At 38.2% G+C, this 21,807-nt stretch overlaps 1 protein-coding gene across 3 annotated transcripts; it reads right to left on the bottom strand.

Annotated features, from left to right (window-relative positions):
* Positions 1-9,805: 9,805 nt before the first annotated feature.
* Positions 9,806-15,555, bottom strand: LOC107809408 (importin subunit alpha-1b). 3 transcript variants are annotated; one of them, XM_016634037.2, is made up of 10 exons: positions 15,423-15,555; positions 14,738-14,904; positions 14,564-14,655; positions 14,323-14,466; positions 14,056-14,235; positions 13,746-13,975; positions 13,572-13,650; positions 12,669-12,806; positions 10,313-10,437; positions 9,806-10,223 (listed from the first exon to the last, which is right to left on the bottom strand). In XM_016634037.2, the coding sequence occupies exons 2-10, from the start codon at positions 14,889-14,891 to the stop codon at positions 9,950-9,952; spliced, it is 1,416 nt and encodes a 471-aa protein (XP_016489523.1). In that variant the 5' UTR covers positions 14,892-14,904; positions 15,423-15,555; the 3' UTR covers positions 9,806-9,949. The 3 variants fall into 3 exon arrangements, with proteins under 3 accessions (XP_016489523.1, XP_016489525.1, XP_016489526.1); XM_016634039.2 differs by having other exon boundaries at positions 14,738-14,920; positions 15,423-15,537; XM_016634040.2 differs by lacking the exons at positions 14,564-14,655; positions 15,423-15,555 and having other exon boundaries at positions 14,738-14,877.
* Between the last annotated feature and the right edge of the window lie 6,252 nt (positions 15,556-21,807).

The following is a 21,807-nucleotide window of genomic DNA, read 5'->3' as shown; positions in this document are numbered from 1 at the left end:
ACGATTTGAGGTGCAATTTGAGTAATTCTTGTATGGTTGGACTCATTATCAAATGGGTTTTCAGATTTTGTAATTTTGGTCGGGTTCCGAGACGCGTGTACGTGTTGACCTTTTGAGTTGACTTTTTATTTCTTTGCAAAGGTTGTAATTTTATTGTTCGAAATAGTTTCCTATAGTTTATATTTATGGTATGAAGTTGTTTTGGCTAGATTCGAGCCGTTCGGAGTAGGATAATCAAAGGAAAGGCTTACTAGTGGATTGAGTTAGCATGTTTTGATGTAAGTGTCTTGCCTAACTTGTGGGGGGGAGGGGGGAATTACCCCTTAGGATTGGTGTTGTTTTGTGATAATTATGATGTGTGAAAGCCGTGTATGCAAGGTGATGAGTGTGTACACGGGCTAAAAGTAGAAATATACCGCATGCCTTAATTGCGTTATCATGTTGTATCCATCATCATTAGTCTATTTTCACATGTTCTACTTGTCTTATCTCTTACTTGTTAATTGCTCTACATGTTTAGTCGAAGGTTTTGCTTCCTTTATTCCATATTCATTATTTATCCATTGAATTCTTTACTTGAAGTTGTTATTCTTAGAATATCTTGTTGTTGAAATTGGTATTAAGTTATAAGGGTCGTGATTCACATTGAGGCAAAGTGTTAAGTTGTGAAATACTATTCTCGTTGAGTTATTCACTTCTGGTTGTTATTGTTGATACTCTTGTGCACATTGTTGTTGAGCCATGAGCTACTTGTTGTGAAAATACTATTGTTGTTAGTTTCTTAGCAAGTTGTGATATTGGGCACTTGAGGTGCAATTTGTGATACGTTGTGATATTGATACACATGCGGTGGTATACGGTTTTGGGGTTGAAACGCATGTGGTCAGATAAGGTGGACTTGATGCGCGTGTTGCTAGTAGGGGAACTACTTGAAGCCACGCAGTGTGATAAGGTGGGCTAAAACTCGGGATGCTATTTCAGGAAAAATGATTCTCAAAACTAAATGCAAGGCTCTCGTGGTGATATAAGAAAAGATTTTGAATTTATTTGTGACTGGAGACTACGAGGCGGTACCTCGGTAGTGACTCTTGTTGATACTTTTCCATTACTTCACTTGTGTTTTGTTGTTTTGTTCTGTGTCATAACATTTCTTATTTTCTTCTGTGATGCATTATTCGTCTTAGTTCAGTGTAGCTATTCTCAGTGTACTTCTTTATTGTCTCGTTTCTATTATTATCACTATCTCATTATTATGCACTTGTTCAATTTTTATTTATACCAGTAGGGCATTGACCTGACCTCATCACTACTTTAACGAGGTTATGGACGACAATTACTAGGTACCGTTGTGGTGTACTCATTCTACGCTTTTGCACATCTTTTGTGCAGATCCAGGTACCTCCTACCAGTCCAAGCACTAGTGAGTTGAGTTCTTACTTTGAGACTTTAAGGTACACCTACCGGCGTCCGCAGGCCTCGAAATCACGCTCTATCTACTTCTATATCTCCCTTCTTTTATTAGATACAATTGTATAGGGGTGATTATGACACCGTTGTAGAGCTTGTGACTCGATATCACCAAGTTTTGGGAAAATTGTATATGCTAAGTTGTGGAGTTTTCTTTATTAAAACTATTGAGTATTTGAGAGTTTATGTGTTATTTCAGTTATATATTGCATGTTTGTTAGGTTTACCTAGTCTTAGAGACTAGGTGCCATCATGACATCCTACGGAGGGAAATTGGGGTCGTAACATCCGCTATCTAACAAGACCAACAGGCAATGAAGGATGTCACAACCATCAGTGCTCCGGGCTTTCATTAGTTCCTTACAAAATTCAGATCTTCACTTGGTTAGTAGGGGAAAAGCATGTATTACACTGTCTAATTTGCAAAGAATAAGAATACTCATTGACAACAAATGCTCTCTATGTGAAGAGCAACCCGGGGACACAAACAGCCTATTTCTACATTGCAAAATTACTTCTCAATTGTGGGATATGTTTGTCATCACTTTGCGCTTAAAATGGACAATGCCTAGAGATATTAAGATTGGAAGTTTACAAGCACAATTTTGAGTGTTGAAGATGTTTTTCAACCTAAATCTATACCACTCCAAGTTTTTCTTCTTTTTTTTCTTTTAATCAAGGACTAGTTTCTTATTACCAACTTACATGCATAGATATTTTGTACCAAGATCAAATCAAAATATAGAAAGGCTAATTTAGTGAATACCAATTAGAAAAAAATAAAACATAATGTAGCTAAAAAAATGCAGCCTAGATGGCCAATGCTGGAGTTGGGAGATGGACTTGCCCATGACTTGAAGATGGCAAAGAACCTATTTTCACATCAAATGGTGGTCAGCTTTACCAAATGGGTATCTTTCAAATAGCAAAGCCAACCTATTCCAACTCCCGAGAACCAAAATCCAAACCCTATATCATCAAAGTCAATCCCCAGTCAAACTTATGAACCTTCCAAACCTTTAAGTTTCCAACTTTTGCCAAATAGAGCCAAAACAACCTAGGAACCTCCAAATACAAATTCGGACATACGCTTAAGTTTAAAATCACCATATGAACCTATTGGAACAATCAAAATGCTAACTTGTGGTCGTTTTCCTAAAAGTCAAATCTCAGTAAACTCTTATAATTTAAGCTTACAACCTTGGAACTACGTATTCCAATTCACTCCAAAATCATCCTGAAGCCAATCCCAACCATATCTGCAAGTTACGGAATACCAAATACACATACAAAAAGCATCAAATAGAGGAACATGACTAAAATACACAAAATAATCGGTCGGGTTGTTACATTCATCACCTCTTAGGCAAAAATGAGTTTAGAGTCATACCTGAAATGCCGAAAAGGTAACGATATTTGCTCTGCATATCATGCTCCGTCTCCCAAGTCGCCTCCTCAACTGGTCGACCCCTCCACCGAACCTTCAACTGTCTATCTCAGCTTCCTATCCTTCCTATCCTAAATGGCCACCGACTCCTCATCATAAGTCAAATCCTTATCCAACTGTACCCAGCTGAAATTCAACATATCAGAAGGATCCTCATGGTACTTCCGAAGCATGTATACATGGAACACCGGACGAACCCCCGACAAGCTGGATGGCAAGACAAGCATGTACGCCACCTCGCTAACTCTCTCTAAGACCTTAAATAGACTAAACCGAGGACTCAACTTGCCTTTATTCCCAAACGTCATCACTCCCTCATAGGTGAAACTCTGAGTAGAACCTTATCACCCACCATGAATGTCATATCATGAGCCTTCCTATCAGCATAACTCTTTTACCTGGACTGCATTGTACAAAGCCGCTCTTGAATCAATTTCACCTTATCCAAAGCATCATGAACTAGATCAGTTCCTAACAACCTAGCCTCCCCGGGCTCAAAGAAACCAACCGGAGAACAGCATCGCCTCCCATATATGTCCTCATACGTAGCCATCTGGATACTCGACTGGTAGTGGTTACTGTATGAGAACTCTGCTCACGGTAAAAACTGATCCCACTGGCCCCCAAAATCAATGACACAAGCTCGTAACATGTCTTCCAATATCTGAATAGTACGCTCAAACCGCCCGTCCGTCTAGGGATGAAATGTCATAATCAGCTAAACCTGTGTGCCCAACTCATACTACATGACTCTCCAAAAATGTAATGTAAATTGAGTGTCTCGATTTGAGATAATAGACGCAGGCACGCCATGCAGGCGAACAATCTCTCTAAGATAAATCTGAGCCAGCTATTTTGAAGTGTAGGTAGCCATAACTGGAATGAAGTGTGCAGACTTGGTCAATCTATCCACAATGATCCACACAGCATCACAAGGTCTGTGGCAGCCTAATCACAAAATCCATAGTGATACGCTCCCATTTCCAATAAGGTATATCTAGCCTCTGAAGCAAACCACCCGGTCTTTGGTGCTCATACTTAACTTGCTGATAGTTCAAACACCATGCAACATGTGCAATAATGTCCTTCTTCATCCTTCTCCACCAGTAATGCTGCTTCAAATCTCGATACATCTTTGTATCACCTGGTTGAATTGAATACCATGAACTATGAGCATCCTCAAGAATAAACTCTCTCAAGCCATCTACATTTGTAACACATATCCGACCCTAAAGCCTCAATACCCCATCATCACTAATAGTCACCTCCTTAGAATTACCATGATGCATCGTGTCCTTAAGGACAAGGAAGTGGGTATCATCATACTAACGTGCCTTGATGCACTCAAACAAAGACGACTATGATACAACACAAGCAAAGACTTTGCTAGGCTCTGAAATATCTAACTTCACAAACCTTTTGGCCAAAACCTGAACATCCATAGCCTACGGCCTCTCCCTATCTGGAATGAAAGAAAGACTTCACATGCTCTCCACCTTCATACTCAAGGCATCAGCCACCATATTGGCCTTCATCGGATAATAAAGAATGGTGATATCATAGTCCTTCAATAGCTCCAACCACCTATGTTGCCAAAGTTCAAATATTTTGCTTGAATAGATGCTGGAAACTTCAGTTATCCATATACACCTCACAATACATGCCATATAAGTAGTGCCTCCAAATCTTGAGTGTGTGTACCATAGTTGCTAACTACGAATCATATAATGGGTAGTTTTTCTCATGAGGCTTCAACTGAAGTGAAGCATAGGCAATCACCCTACCATCTTGCATTGAAATACACCAAATGCCAACCCATGAAGCATCACAATAGATTGTATATGAACCCGATACTGAAGGAAAAACTAGAATTGGAGTTGTAGTCAAGGCAGTCTTGAGCTTTTGAAAGCTCTCCTCATATTCGTCAGATCACCAGAAAGGGGCACCATTCTACATCAACTTAGTCAAAGGTGCTTCTATAGATGAAAACCCCTCCACAAAACGGCGATAATACGCATCCAACAGGAAACACCGAATCTCTATAGTGGTATAAGGTCTGAGCTAGCTCTGAACTACCTCAATCTTCTTTGGTTCTACCTTAATACCCTCACTAGACACTACATGACCCAAGAATGCCACTTAGTCTAACCAGAACTCGCACTTGGAGAACTTAGCATATAGCTAGTCAAATAAATCATTAATGCACGGCAGCGGATACTTTTTCTTGATGGTCACCTTGTTCAACTGTCGATAGTCGATACACATCCTCATAGAACCACATTTTTTCTTCACAAATAATATCGGTACACCCCAAGGTGAAACACTCGTCCTGATGAAACCCTTATCAAGCAATTCCTATACTTGTTCCTCTAATTCCTTCAACTCTGCTGGTGCCATGCAATATGGTGGAATAGAGATGGGCGGAGTATCCGATATTAGATCAATACCGAAATCAAAATCCTTGTCGGGTGGCATGCCCGACAGGTTTGCAGGAAACATATATGGGAACTCCCCTAATGGTAACTACACAAGATCGATACACTCGATCCACCATAATAGAATCATGCACCAATATAGATACATGAATAGGAATGTCAAGAGAATCACGAGGCTAACAAGCAAAATATGATGACACATAAGAATAAGTGAAACCAGGGTCAAATAATACTTAAGTATCCATGTGGCACACTAAAACAATACATGTGATCACGGAATCGGAAGAAATTGCCTCTGGCCTGGATGGAAATGCATAGCAACAGGCCTATCTACCACTTGACTGACATCCCCTCTAGGGCGACCTCGGACTGACTGAGCCCCACTCCTAGCTGGCTGCACGGGTGGTGTAGCTACTGGCGGAGGAGATGTGATTTAAGTGAATGGAGATTGGCGTCGATAAGAATTTGGACATGTTGCAGTGATATAGTTAAGGTAAGGTTAGGTACAATTTAAATCAGATAAAGGGACCCTACTTAGCATGAACATGGATAAAACGTGTTGCTTAAGAGACATTGAGGAAACAAAAATTTCTATGGCTTTTTTTAAATGGAAACAAGTTTTATAAATGACTATAATATTTACAAGAGATTGTGTGAACCGGAATCAGAACCCAAAAGAACTAAGACCCCTAGCCTATTTTGTTCAATCACATTTCTTCTAGCAGATCTAGCAATGAATTGACATCCTCCCTAGATCTTTCTTTGCACCAAAATAAAATAATAAAAGATAATTAAGCTTAATGTACAAAAATTCCCATGATAACTTCCATTTGATATTATTTTTTATGCATATGCACAATCAATTCTAGGGGTAGACAACAGAAAAGGCAGAAAGTTCTAGACTTTGTTCTCCAATGTCCAGAAACTACAAATAATTCACATGGAAAGAAAATGACATGGATACATTCCTAGATGGATACATGGATACTCATATTATCACTAAATCAGTATGCCCTTTCCTCATTCCTCAATATCTCAGGAATTTCCCTTTGTCTTTCTGTTAATCAAATGTTCCACTTAAGTTAAAGAGTAACAGAGACTTCAATTTTCATCACATTATATTTGAGAAGACCTAGAACAATCAAGTCCTTGGTACACTATTTAACAAACAATGTAATAATGATATATGTTTTTGTTATTGTTTTGCAAGATTAATATAAGGAATCTTTTGTTTTCTGTCACTCATTTAATGAGTTTTTAGCAACTAAACTCCAAGACTTGATCATAGCGGGAAAGGTAAGATTTGAGGGAATCGTACCTTGTAACCACTTGCTAGTGAATGGTGTACGTGGTCAGAGGTGTAGAACATAAGGTAAGATTCTAAAACCACCTTACATTTAGTACATGAGGAGTGTGAGGAGAATCAGTGGAACCTCTATATGGTCTACCACATCCCTATCTGTTCTAGAGGTCCCAGATAAATTAAAATTAGTAGCAAAACTTTCTTTCTAAATAAAAAACAAGTCTTGTCAATAATTATAGCTGCAGAATTATCTTTTTAACGTAAGTGAGAGGCACCTTTGTAAAATTTTACCTTTTTTTATAAAATAAAAATTTTCATGAACCTAGTCAAAAACTTTAGTTTAGCATTTAAGATTATGCATGCAAAGAAACAAAAATTTAGTCAAAAAATTTCACTCATATACGCGAACCTAGTCAAAAGGTTTAGTGTAGCATTTAAGATTATGCATGCAAAGACACAAAAGACCATTGATTTAGAGAGTTTTTAAGGGCTTATAGCTTCTAAAGACAACGAAAAGTTAACAATTTCTTCGTCTAGTTTTCTCATACAAGGGACCCAACTGATGTTTAATAAAGTTGGTCTAAGGCTAATATAGGGGCAAATTACCACTTATTCACTCTTGCAACCCTAAGTCATGTACACATTCTAACGTCTAGCTTCATTGAATTACCGGCTAAACTGTTAATAAAATTGGGCAAACCGCGACCCGAACTGATAATCCAAATGTCGAATAACATAAAATTGTTACCTAACCATTAACCCAATAACCCGATAGTAATAATTCAATAAGTTTTTTTTGATTTCGGGCTATTTATTTTACTCAATATATGCCTAGCCTAAGAGCATATGTACCGCTGGAAACATCCAAAAAGAATAACATACTTCTAAACTTAGAAACAATTAACATTACATTTCCTGTCTCTTAATGAAAAGCTATAATAACCATATGTTTAGGACCACAAGTCTCAAATTTTAAATCACAAATTTCAATAGTTTTCATGTTTTTCTTAAACTCTATTCCGATTCAAACCGTCACATAAATTAAAATAGAGTGAGTAGTAGATTAACTAATCAATACAACACAGGACAAGCATGAGTTGGTGCCTGTAGCACCGTAGAACGTACTGCGGGAGGATCTACCAAAATGGGCTCACAGTACAGTGGATTAAGGAAAACTAAGAAACTAAAGCAATACAAAGATAAGGCACAAAAACGGACCCCAATTAAGGCTGTCCAACGGGACGGGCCGTCCCGTCCCACTTAATTCTAAACAGGATGGGCCTATGTTAAACGGAACACGGGATGGGACGGGATGGTCATTTCGTCCTGTTTGTCCAATTTCGCCCCGTCCCGTCCCGCGTCCTTTTTTTTTTTTTGAATTCTAGCCGTTGGGCAACGGCTCCAATTGCAAAAATAGTCGTTCCCAACGGCTAAAAACGGCTATAATTGGCCTCCACCACCCCAAAAATACCTCTAACCCCCCTCCCCCCCCCCCCAAAAAAATAAAACTTTTAATATAACCCCTAAGTTTATTAAATTATCTTACATTTTATCTATATTATTCTCTCAATTTTCTCACTATCAACTATCAAGTGATAAGTTTCAAGTATTCGGGCAAATTTTTGGAGCAACTTTCAAGTTTCAAATTAATTCGTCAAGTATTTGGAGCAATATTTTGGGCAATTTCTTCAAGTTTCAATATTTAATCACGGTGCACTCGTTCCATCTCCTAATTTTAATATATATTTTTTGTATATTATTTTAGTGCTTAATTTTTGTGTTTACTTTACGTGTTCTATTTTTGTATTTCATTTGTGTGTTTAATTTTTGTGTTAACTTTTTTAATATAATTTCATATTTAAATTATGGCACCTAAAAATGTATTTGGCTTTAAAAAAAACTAGTAAAAAAGTAGTAAATGTGAAAGTAGTAGTAATCCTAATCCTAACCCTTCTCCTAGAATTAGAAAACATATAGATGAAATGGCTCATGTTGATGAAACTTCATTTTTCCAACCCCCTGCATGTTATAATATTAATTTCGGAGAACAACTAGATCATGAAACTTTACAAAGACAATTTGACAACGAAATGATTGCCAAATTATGCACCGGCGATTAATGAAATGGTTGCAAAATTTAAAAAGTATTTTTTCCCTATTCTCCAACTTTATTTAATTTCTATTATACTTAACCCATCTTTAAAATTAAGAGGTGCAAATGGATTTGTTCGTAAAATTTATGAGAATTTAGCAATTCAAGAAAATAAACAACCAACTCTCGAAGACTGTCAAGCTAACATATATTCTTATGTTAGATCAATGTTTGATAAATATAAATCTATGGAAACAACAGGTGGTGAAACTGCTCCTTCTACTTCTAAGTCTAGAGTAGAAGTTCTATGGGAAGATATGGATGATATAACAAGTTTTGATTCCTCTATTGATGATGAACTTGATTTTTATCTTAATCAAGGATTGGAAAGTATTAAAGACGAAGAAGGCAACAAACAACTTTTGGCATGGTGGAGGAGCATGGCAAGACTTTTCCAACACTTTCAATAATGGCCCAAGATATCCTTACTATTCAAGCATCATCAATAGCATCGAAGAGTGCTTTTAGCGCGGCAAGATTTCAAATCGAAGATCATAGACATTCATTAGCGGAGGACAGCCTAGAGATTTCCGTATTATTCAGATATTGGATTAATTCAGAAAGAAAAAATCTTGGTTTTGAAAAATTAACCACTAGGGAAGAAGAAGAATACAATTAGATACTTAGCACTGGGAGCGATGACGATATGGATTAAATAAGTCAAAAAACTAGCCGTTGCAAACTTTAAAAACTTAGTCATTGTCAAAAGAACAGCCGCTGTCAAACTCAATGCTTAAATAATTATTAATTTTTAAAACAGCACTTAAGGCCCGCGAACCCATCCCGTCTCATCCCGTTTGTTAGCGGGACAGCATGGGCCTACTGTTTCATCCCGTCCCATCCCGTCCCATTTGTTAGCGGGACAGGATGGGCCTACCATTTCGTCCCGTTTCGCCCCGTCCCAATTAAATGTCGTCCCGTCCCGTCCCGTTAATTTTGTCCCGTCCCGTTGGACAGCCATAACCCCAATAAAACAAAAGCTGGAACAAGAAAGGCATTATGAAACAAGGCATTAAATACGAATAAATTTACTTTTTCGCCCATTTAAGCCAAAGTGCACACATGAATAGTCACAAAACGAATCCTTAGAGCGCAAAACAAACAAATTAAGATTCCAATGAGACCCTTGCAGCTGATAAGTATGTTCACCATGAGGTATCGTAGACAGGCCAGTATTTACACAATATTTTATCAGCCTCGAGTCCCATGGTCAAAGAACAACACATGCCCTTAAGATTTTTCAATCCCCCAGCCTCTTCGATCCGCTTAGAATAAATATTAGTGCCGTCAGGTCCCTTGTGCTTTTCCCCATACTCCAATATGTTTTCTAGTCCTTTTAGACTGATGGTGCAAATTATTTTTCTACCAAAGACGTCAAGATAATCACACAGAGGACCTATGCAGCAATCCACCAATTCACTAAAGCCAAAAGCACGAAAAAAAAACATCAGAGTTAATAAAAATATCAGTATACCAGAGAGATGAACCGAGAAAAAGAGGTTACATACTTGATGTACGACTCATCACTGATACCGATAATAGCATTTGCAATTGCAGTAGCAGCAACATCCATTTTTTTAGTTTCAGCCAGATGGCGTAGACGGTCTATTAATCCAGCAGCATCAAATACAGCCTGCTCAAAAATTACAGACAACTATTTAGATAAATGGCTAAGCAGAGAAGTCGATCATTAAAAGAAAAAAAGAAAAACAAAATTGTGGGTGGGGGTGGGGGTGAGGGCTATGACAAAACATATCCACAACTCAGAAATCCAATTTCTATTTCCAACTATTTCACTCTCATATCCAGCTACTTGAGTGTTCTTTGTATTTTGCATCCCTTATCCTTTTATTTTTTACGATTTACCCCCTAATCTTTTCATTTCTTTTCAGGCAAATAGCAGCTTGTGTCCCTGTGTTATTGCCTAATTCCAGTTGTGGTCCATGTGTTATTTGGTTAGCACATTTAACCTCTAAGTAAACAAAATGACCGCTTATATTTGTTTTACTAATGGAGACTAACAGTCCAAACAAAATGTCTAATACTGGGAAGGGCAGTTTGGGTATTACAGCAAGAACATTTTTAAAAAGACCCAATTATACGAAGAAGAAACAATTAGAACTCTTTCCATGGTTATCTTCCCTCACAACCATATACCAGCCCTCCTGTCTTCTTCCATTTGGATGTGAGTTAATTCTGATCCATTGATGATTGTTTCTTAACGCCATGCTTAATTCTACTAGTTCTTTCTTCTAGCTAAGCTAAGCAGCATTCACAGTATCAGCTCAATGACATCCACTTAGCAGTTAAAGATGGAAAGATTTTATGGTTAATAAGAGTTTCACTAGACAATGCCTCGACTTGTCTAAACTAGAGCAGAGAAAGAAAGAGTTCTAATAAAAAAACAAATCTTTCAGCATAGAAAGAATCAATCTTTATAACCAAAAAAATAGCAAACTCTGAAAACTGGCACTTTAAAAATGAGAAGTTGTAGAACACCGACACAAACAGGCAATGGATTTCAGCAGCAATTAAAAAATCAGTTAATAAACTAGGTTGCTCGCACTCCCCGAGGATCCTCCAAAAGTAATGTATTTTTGGAGGATCCAACACGGGTGCAGCGGCATTTTGAGAGGCAGATCCAGTGTAAGAGTTACAGGTTCAATTGAACCCATAACTTTCGACGCGGAGTAGAAATTTATGTGTAAAAATTCATTAAAATTGCAAAAATAATAGATTTGAACCCATAACTTTAAATATATAATGGGTTCAATGTTAAAAATCTTAAAAATTAAACTCATAAAATTTAAATCCTGAATCCGTCTCTGATTTTGAAGAGTACGCGCAACATAGTTAACGAATATTCTAGGAAACAAATTACACCCAGTTCAGATATGTATATCCCCGAAATTTAAGCAATTTAAAAACAATGAATAACCCAAATGTAAGCACAACCCAATTCAGAAACAAGCTTAACTTTCTTCTTGAGATTTCATCGGATTTAGCTGCATTTGATTCGAAGAGAGACAGAGAAGAGATAAAAAGATAGATCTAGAAAGAGAAGAGTAGAAAAGGAAAGTGGTGTTTTATTGTGAAATTAACTTGATCATCTTGCTTGCCACGTGAATCTGTACACTTTTACAAGAAATAAGTTGCTATGTAGTATGTACAACCAATCTGGAAAAGTAGCACCCTAAGCTAAACATAGTGTCGCTGTAATGCCCAAACTGCCCTTCTCAGTAGTAAACCATTTTGTTTTGACTGCTAAGTCTCCGTTAGTGAAAGGACTGAAACTGAAATTAGGCAATAACACAGGGACGAAGACTGCTACCACCCCTTTCTTTTCAAAATCATGAAAGATCTTATTTCGCAAAGGAAAACAGAAATTAAATATATTTTTTTTATTTTAAAAATGTGCTTTTTATGAAGATAGATTAGATTCTAGCGGTAGTTTGGTTCATAGGATAAGGTGGGATATCCCGGTATAGAAATTGCGATTAAATTTATCCCACATTTGATTGTATGGATTAGCTAATCCCGGGATAAATTTTACACTAAAAGGGTGGGATTAGCTATCCCACCATTGCACCCGAACGGCCCCTTAGGTGGAAGCTTGAGCCTTGAAGAAGGCAGGAAAACATGTCAAATGTTATTGCGATTAGCCCTTGGAACATCTCAGCAGCAGTTGGTAGCGTAAAGAATTATGGATAGATTAAAGATGATTGAATAGGCTAAGGGAACAAATTGCAAAGAACTCCCTGTTTGACGACCCAAGATATGTAAATTTGCACCTTAGAAGACATGCACACAATATATGCAAGAGCTGAATATATTTAGCTGTCCTATTATATCCAGACAACGTACCTTTGCCCGCGGACAGCTCCCAAGAGTAATATATGCTATACACTGGCAGACCATCCTTTCCTCTTTTCCTCTATCTAGCAAGCCCGACAGATAATGAAGAACGTCACGGCCATCAGTGCCCCGGGCTTTCATCAGTTCCTTACAAAATTCAGATTTTCACTTGGTTAGTAGGGGAAAAAACATGTTTTACAGTCTAATTAGCAAAGATGAAGAATGCCCATTGACAGCAAATGCTCTCTATGTGAAGAGCAACCAGAGGACACAAACAACCTATTTCTACATTGCAAAATTACTGCTCAATTGTGGGATATGTTTTTCATCATTTTGGGCTTAAAATGGACAATGCCTAGAGATATTTAGTTTGAAAGTTTACACGCACAATCTTCGAGTGCTGAAGATGCTTTTCAGCCTAAATCTAGACAACTCCAAGTTTTTCTTTCCTTTTTTTTTCTTTTAATCAAGGACAAGTTTCTTATTACCAACTTACATGCATAGATATTTTGTCCCAAGATCAAGTCAAGATCTAAAAAGGCTAAGTTAGTGAATACCAATTAGAAAAAAATAAACATAATGTAGCCAAAAAAGGGCCTAGATGGCCAGTGTTGGAGCTGGGAGGTGGACTTCCCCATGACTTGAAGATGGCAAAGAACCTATTTACAAATCAAATGGTGGGCAGCTTTACCAAATGGGTGGGTTCTTCGGAGGCGCTATTAGAAATTAAGCAGTAAACACATCAAATTTGGCGTTGAATCAGGAACATGCTGAATTATAATCTCACTACATGCTGTTTAAGATGTTTCTACCTTTCAATCATTTTATTTTATCTTAATTTGTTCATTTTTCATTGATTAGTTCATCAAAGTGTTTGGGTTCAACCACGAAAGCTCCGTAAGACCAGTGTACCTCTTTCTGGCTGTCATCTCCTAGGCAAATACTTGAAACGAAATGGATGGCAGGGGTGACTACGGAAGGAGAGGGATGTCTGAAAGATCGATTGACGTATATATCACATACAATCGTAGTAAGTTAGATATGAAAATGTAGGTTAAATGAGGAAAATAAAAACACTCCACTCACTCTAAGAGCTTAAGCAGCACCGGAAAAACATCCTCCTCAATGACAGCACTAATAATATCACTCCGGCTCACAACAGGATGACTGGTGATTTTTTTGCTAGTGCAAGAACCCTTTAAGTTCTTATCAATACCACCAGAAAGGTAATAAAGTGCCCAGCATGCGTTTCTTAGCACCTCTTGATCAACATTTGAAGCAACAAGGTCACGGAGAGCTCGGATTGCTGGTTTCACCTGACAATTGAATTGTAATAAGTAATGTTTTGTACCAAATTATTGCAGAGGCACAAAATTTTCAACAGTAATTAACTGACCTTCTCAAAAGGCGCTTTTGGTTTGCCTCTAGAAAACACTAATATAGTCTGCGTGGCTTTTCTCAGCAATAAAATCTTGTTAGAGTTCAAAATTTCCAGTAAACCATCCAAAGCCCTGCACTCAAGAGCATAATCACGACCTACAGGGGAGAGAGCAACAATTCCCAGTTTCTCCATAGCCTATAGTTGGAAGAAAAAAAAATCAGTCTGCTAATAAGCATACCTTCAGTCGATACAGAAGAGGGGTCTGCCAATATTAAAACATACCTCCTCACAAACATTTTCATGACAGCCTTCTGCTGGAAAATGCAGAAGCTTTAAAAGAAGTTCCACCAACTTACTATCAATCACCAAATCACTTAACTCCATCATATCAGGAATACTGTCCATGACAGCCTTAGCAGCTTCAAGCTATGACCGCAAAACCATAAGAATAAAGCAAGTGTGAATCTACAACCAGAAGACACTAAAGAAGGCACAAAAAGGTGATCAGCACATCACTCTCTACCTTGAGAGCAAATGAATCCTCTCCCCGTAGAATTTCGTCAAGTATAGGAACAACTATACCAGACTCTAGAGCATGTACTAGAAAAGTGACATCTGTTAATAAAAATTTGACAGTAAGTGATATGCGAGTTTAATAAAATCAGCATAAGCGAAGCTGGAGCAGTCTTAGCCATACCGTCATTGAACAATTTTCGGAGTTTTTGGATTGCCCACATCTTCTTCTCCTCCTCCTGAGACTCAAGATCTTCAACTATTGATGAAAGAGTTTGCTGGAAACCAACAAAGTTGACAGGAAGACCCTCCGCCGCACCACTTGTTAGCATAGACATCTTGGTAAAAATCCTTTAAAAAGTGAAAACTGTAAGAAAGATAATAGGTAGTATTACGGAAAGAGTACCCTTGAAGGGAAGAGAAGTGAGGAAGATAATTGAATGGATACAACTAACGGAAAACAAGAAGAAGCAAAGAGTTAACAGTACTGCCGGAAAACACCTAAAAGGAGCAAACAGCTACAAACACAACACTAAAACGAAAGCAGGGATGGGCTGATTAAAATGTCAAAAACAACAACTAAGAACCCCTAAGAACACTGACACCCAAAAGGACTTGCAACGATGAATTATACTATTAAAATTCTTAGGTCAAATCGACGTTTGACGAAACTCAGGACACTGTTAAGGCATGGGTCCTTCGACTCTACCCTAAGAACCCCTTCGATTGAATGCTTCAGCGATGGATTTAATGGGTTTTGGTCGAAATAGGTTGATAGCGAAATTAGGACAAATTAGCAGAGAAAGAAGAATAAGAAGAAGAAGAAGAAAAATGGTGGCTATTCAGAGCAGAGAAGAAGAACATCATACCTGGAACTTAGCCTTGAGAAGAAAGAAGAGCTTCTTCAAAACCCTAGGTCGTGTCGTCTGAAACTCGAGAGAAAATGATCAAAATGGTCCTTAACGTATTGGATTTGGTTTATCATGGTCCTTGATATATACCCCTTAACATGTATAGTCCTTAATATTTAGAAAACGTAAACACTTTTGGTCTTCAACCCTAAAACTAACAGATTTATCAAAAACAATCGTTAACTTTAACGCCTAAACCACGTGGCACTCACGTGAGAGCCAAAAAAAAAAAAGAACAGAAATACGTATGTCGATCGGGTTGTCGAAGAAACTCAGGCGGAACAAAAAAAATAATTCAACCGGATTGTTACTCTGTCGGAACAAAAGGGTTCTACCACCGACTCCGCTGAATTCGGTAAACTCTGATCGATGGCGAAACTAGTTAAGCTGCAGTCCGCCGACTTAAGCTCCGATAAAAAAACTCAGCACCAACATGGTGGAAAAACCTATGGGGGCGGTTAAGGGTTAATGGGCGTCTCCAAAACTGATGAAGAAGGGTAAAATATTGTGTCATTTTCAGTGTTGGATTTGAAATGCGCTTCTTACTATGTCACCGGAGCTTGAACGGAACTGAAAAAGTCCTTCGGCACGGGCACTTCGATGTTGCACCATTGAAATTATTCTGGTTTATAGTTAGGCAAATGGGTATTCAATTTTAGGTGAAATTTTTGATACTTTTTCAAAGTTTCAGTGAGAAAAAAAAAAGATCTAATGCTAGATATTTCTCTTTTCTGATTCATAAATTACAGTCTACATTGTAGTGCACCAAGTAAAAAGTAAATATTGAAGTTAAGAATTATAGGGAAAATTTATGTAAATACGACACCAAATTTGTGGTTCTTGGGTGACCATATGATGCATTTGTTAGTTGCTGAGAAATTAGGAAAGTGACTCGGGTTTGGGAACTAGAATCTCATGGAATGTAGTATTTTCTTTTAAAATCACGTGAGTTACACGTGGATCAAATGTTAGAGTTAACAATTATTTTTGAAAATCTGTTAGTTTTAGGGTTGAAGACCAAAAATGTCCAATTTTTCCAAATATTAAGGACTATATCTGTTAAGGGGTATATATCAAGGACCAAGATAAACCAACTACAATACATTAAGGGCTATTTTGATCATTTCCTCGAAACTGATGAGCTATACAGGGGGACAGTCGGGGACTTTTGTAGTCCTCACAAAAGTTTCCAATAAAATATTAAACTTTTCAATTAATTACTTCAAGGTCCTGAGCTTATATTTTAAAGTCAATTTTACTTTTTGTTCTTATGATCTACTTTTTAAAAGCTATCGAACCTCCGACCTTATTATTTTTTTTTATCCGTATTTGAGTCCGATTAATCCGGATTCGCGTTACGTAAAAAGCATTCTCTACCAAGGATTTTTTTATTCCCAGGCTCGAGCCCGAAAACCCTGGATAAGAAAGACCACTGCACTTTATTTTACCCGTTATTTTCTTCTATTAATCTTATGTAACGATTCGACCGGTCGTTTTGAGCTCTGGTGTGTCGTTCAGCGGTTTGAGGCCTCGAGAAGCTTCACTTCAGGTATTGTGACTTGCACGTGTGGTCGAAAATTAATTTCGGGATGTTCAGAGTTGATTTGGAAAGAAATTTCTCATTTTAGAAGCTTTAAGTTGGAAGAATTGACTAAGGTTGGACTTTTGAGTAAACGACCTCGCAGTCGGAATTTAAAGGTTCTAATAGGTTTGTGTGATGATTGTGGACGTGGGCGTATGTCCGAATCGGATTTTGGATGACCCAGGAGTGTTACGGTGCTTATTGTGGAAGGTTGGCTTTTGAAAGAATTTTATAATTTTGGGCTGAAGTGTATTTTAATGTTATCGATATCCGTTTTGGATTTCGAGCCTGGAAATAGCTCTGTATGGTAATTCTGGTATTAGGAGCGTGTCCGGATGTGAATTTGGAGGTCTGTAGGTCGTTCCATGGTCATTTGGCGAAAGTTAGAAGTTGGAGGTTTTTGAAAGTTTGACAGGGAGTGAACTTTTTGATATCGGAATCGGATTCCGATTCCGGAAGTTGGAGTAGGTCTGTAATATCAAATGTGACTTGTGTGCAAAATTTGAGGTCAATCGGACGTGATTTGATAGGTTTCGACATCGAATGTAGAAGTTTGAAGTTCTAAAGTTCATTGAGCTTGAATTGAGGTACGATTTATGATTTTGATATTGTTTGGTGTGATTTGAAGCCTCGAGCAAGTTCTTGTCATGTTTTGGGGCAGGTTGGTGTGATTGAACGGGGTCGCGGGGGACTCGGGTGTGTTTCGGGATGTTTTCGGACCAAATTTGGATGAAAAGCTATTGTTGGTTTGTTGGTGCTGATGTTGTCTTTCGCGAACGCGGGAGAAGGGACGTGTTCGCGAAGAAGGATTCTGGGCTGGTGATTTTTTTCCCTACGCGAACGCGAAGAGGGGCATGCGAACGCGTAGGTGGGGGCTGGTAGTGCTTCATGAACGCGGAGGCCCAACTGCGAACGCGAAGTGGAGATGAGGTAAACGGGGCAGGAGGCCTTTAGCCTACGCGAACGCGACTGGGCAGTGGGAATCGCGAACGCGGGAAGGCCATCGCGAACGTGAAGAAGGAGGATCTGGGCAAAGGGCTTAAAAATTCGTGACTTAGCCCATTTCTTTCATTTCTCTCTTGGTTGGGCGATTTTGGGGAGGCTTCAAGGGGAGATTTTTATCATCTATGTCAAGGTGAGTGATTCCTTCACATTTTAAGCTAAATACATGAATTATATATGGATTTGAACATGAAAATTGGTGGAAATTATGAGATTTTGAAGAAAACCTAGAAATTGGTATTTTTGGATTTTGACCACGAATTTGGTCATGAAATTGAGGATAAATTATATATTTGAGTTCGTGATGTTATGAGTAATGTTTATCTTCAAAATTTTGGAATCCAGGCATGTGGGCCCGAGGGTGACTTTATCGACTTTTCGAGCGGAGTTGGGAATTTGTTTAAATTGATTCGTTATGAGTATTAGAGTATATTTTTATGGGTTTGTACATTGATTGACTAGTTTTGGAGCGATGGACATCGGTTTGAGTTGTTGGAAGAGCTTTGGAGCCGGTTATGGAACTTCTGAGCGAGGTAAGACTCTTGTCTAGCCTTGTAAAAGGGAAGTAACCCCATATGTGATTTAAATTGATATTTGCTGCTAATTGTGGGGGCTACGTACGCACTAGGTGATGAGAGTCCGCGCGTAGCTACTAATTATGCTATGTTCGGGTAGTTTAGGACCCAAATCATGAATAACTTGTAATGTTTGCATCCTTTATTAATTGAAGTACTTGAATCATATTGGAAATTGTTTGAGGAAGTAGTAGAAGACCGAAATTTCACATACTTGAATTTTGTGCAAATTAGCCAACCGTTAATAAAAATTGTACATCCTTATGTGTTAGCCTGGTGATAGATTCTCATTCCGGAGGTTCATAAAGTGTCCTCTTTTCTTATGGAGTGGGTCGAACGCCTCGGCAGTATAGATGCATATATGGATCGTGACGCACATTCCTCGGCAGTGCATATGTTATTCCGGATCGGGCCGAATGACCTCGACAGAATCGTGCGTTATCATTAGTAGTTCGAATATTCACACGATAAACCTTCCATTGAAGTCCGGCATTTTATGGTATTTCTTATATATTTGGTATTGACACTTGGCATTATTCTGAGATATTAATGTAGAATACAAGATCAAAAAATTTATGCTTTAAAAGAAATAATTGGAATATTATAAACCTTACAAATCTATCCACTATTGTTATGCACTTCATATCTGCTTACGTTTTTATTATATTGCTATATTAGACCTTTAGTAAGTGTCGATGTCGACCTCTCGTCACTACTTTTTCGAGGTTAGACTTGATACTTACTGGGTACACGTTGATTTACGTACTCATGCTGCACTTCTGCACTAAATGTGCAGGATCTGACAGGTTCATTGATGATTACCTTGGCGCGTAGGTGTACCTGTTAAGGAGACTTTATGTGAGCTGCATTCCAGGCTACGCATCGCAGTCCACCGGGTCTCTATAGTACTATTCATTTTAATCTGTCTTATTACATTTAGACAGATATTGTATTATTATTGTACTCCTTAGAAATTTGCTCATGTACTTGTGACACCGGGTTTTGGGGGTTTCATTCAGATTATTCATTGTTGTGGTTCGTGTAAATTTTTTTATTTACTTTGTAAATTCTATTTTATATTAATCAATTAAGGAAAATTACGATTTCAAAAATACTAAAATGAGTAATTAAATTGATAAATCATCGTTGTCTTGCCTGACGACGGCATTAGGCACCATCATGACCTATAGTGGATTTTGAGACGTGACAGGTTGGTATCAGAGCATTAGGTTCACTTGGGTCTCACGAGTCATGATCAAGTCTAGTAGAGTCTTGTGGATCGGTACGGAGACGTTTGTACTTATCTTTGAGAGGCTACATGGCTGTTAGGAGCACTCCCCTTCTTGATTCCCCATCGTTCGATTTGATTCCTTTGAGGCTTATGCCTTTATTTCCTTCCTACTCATTCTTATACGATGTTGAACGCCGTGTCAATTGGGCACCGAGGAGTTGCAATGGTACTACAGACGTGGAGCAGGATGTTTCTCCGCGGAAGTCGAGTAGTTGCTTAAAGGAGAGGGTTTAACCAAAGTGGGAGAGTGGCAGAGTAGCATATAGGTTATGAGGTAGGATAGCCACACGCCTTGAGGAAAGTTTAAAGCAATTTGGGGAATTCATGGTGGACAGTGACTAGGTCCATAGATTTTATTTGGATGCATCATGACTTCGAGTTGGAATGTATTGTTGGACTTTCAGTTGATGCCAATGGGGAAGGAGAAATTGTAACGACCCGACCGGTCGTTTTGAGTATTATAACCCCTGTTCCCCAATTTACTGCTCAATTTATGCCTTACAATTGATTTATGACTTATCGGGTTAGTTGGTTCGGATCTGGAAGGATTTCGGAGTGAAATGAGACACTTAGTCTCATAATTGAAAACTTAAGTTGAAAAAGTTGACCGGATATTGACTTATGTGTAAACGACCTCGGAATTTAATTCTGATGATTCCAATAGCTCTGTATGGAGATTTTGGACTTAGGAGCATGTCCGGAAAATTATTTGGAGGTCCGTAGTGGAATTAGGGTTGAAATGCCGAAAGTTGAATTTTTGGGAAGTTTGACCGGGGGGAGGGGGTTGACTTTTTGATATCGAGGTCGAAATTCAATTCTGGAAATTGGAATAGCTTCGTTATGTCATTTATGACCTGTGTGCAAAATTTGAAGTCATTCCGGGTTGATTTGATGTATTTCGGCACAAGATATATAATTTGAAAGTTCAAAGTTCATTAGGCTTGAATTGAGGTATGATTCGTGGTTTTAGCGTTGTTTGATGTGATTCGAGGCTTCGACTAAGTTCGTATGATGTTTTAGGACTTGTTGGTATATTTGATTGAGGTCCCGAGGGGTACCATTTCTAGGCCATTTTTAATTGTTAGTTTTTGCCTACAGAGGTGTGCATCGCGATCGTGAACTTTTGGTCGCGTTCGGGAAGAGCAAACAACATTTTGGGGCCTTGTGAATCGCGATCGCGGATAACAAATCATTATTGCACTGACCCGACTTTGGAAGCTTATATCTCACAATCTATAAAGAATTTGGAGATGATACATAAATAAAAGTTGTAGCCCTCGATGTCTAGTTTTCAGAAAAGTAAACCATTTGTCATTTGGAGTTGTGTACAAAATGTTATGATGGATACACTATAGGCTGTCTGGAAAGAGTTTGGAAATCTCTGTTGCACAGGGTTGAGTTGCTATAGCCAGTTGAGACTAATACCGTGCGAGTGATGTTAATGTGAGCTCTAGAAGAGCTGGTTACTGTTATTAAATTTGTGTCTTGGTTCTTCTATATATATAATGAGCTTATAGCATTATAGTTGTGGTAGTGCTTGTTGAATTTACAATACAGTTCTCTACTTTGAGACATCTTCCATTTTGGCTATAAGGTTGCGCAGTTGTGGATTGCGTTGTATTGGTGTGGCATGTCAATGGGATAGTTGTGTTCAATACTATAAGATCATTGGACCTAGAATGTGTACTATCAAGTTTGATTAAGGTATATTGGGAGGATAATATTGAAAGTCGGCTTGGAAAGTGATTTTGGTTCTGGTTGGGGCGGGAGAGCTCCATGACTTGTCGATCTGATAATATGTTATGAGATTTCGCGTGTTTCTTTCATTATCAGCAGTGTGCGAAAGTTTTAGAACGAGGTTTTGTTTGATATGGGGTTTAATACTATTACCCG

This window comes from Nicotiana tabacum, chromosome 23, assembly GCF_000715075.1.
Source record: "Nicotiana tabacum cultivar K326 chromosome 23, ASM71507v2, whole genome shotgun sequence".
NCBI classification, from domain to species: Eukaryota; Viridiplantae; Streptophyta; class Magnoliopsida; order Solanales; family Solanaceae; genus Nicotiana; species Nicotiana tabacum.
Note: the sequence above shows the minus strand (reverse complement) of the source record. Positions and strands in the feature narration are given on the sequence as shown.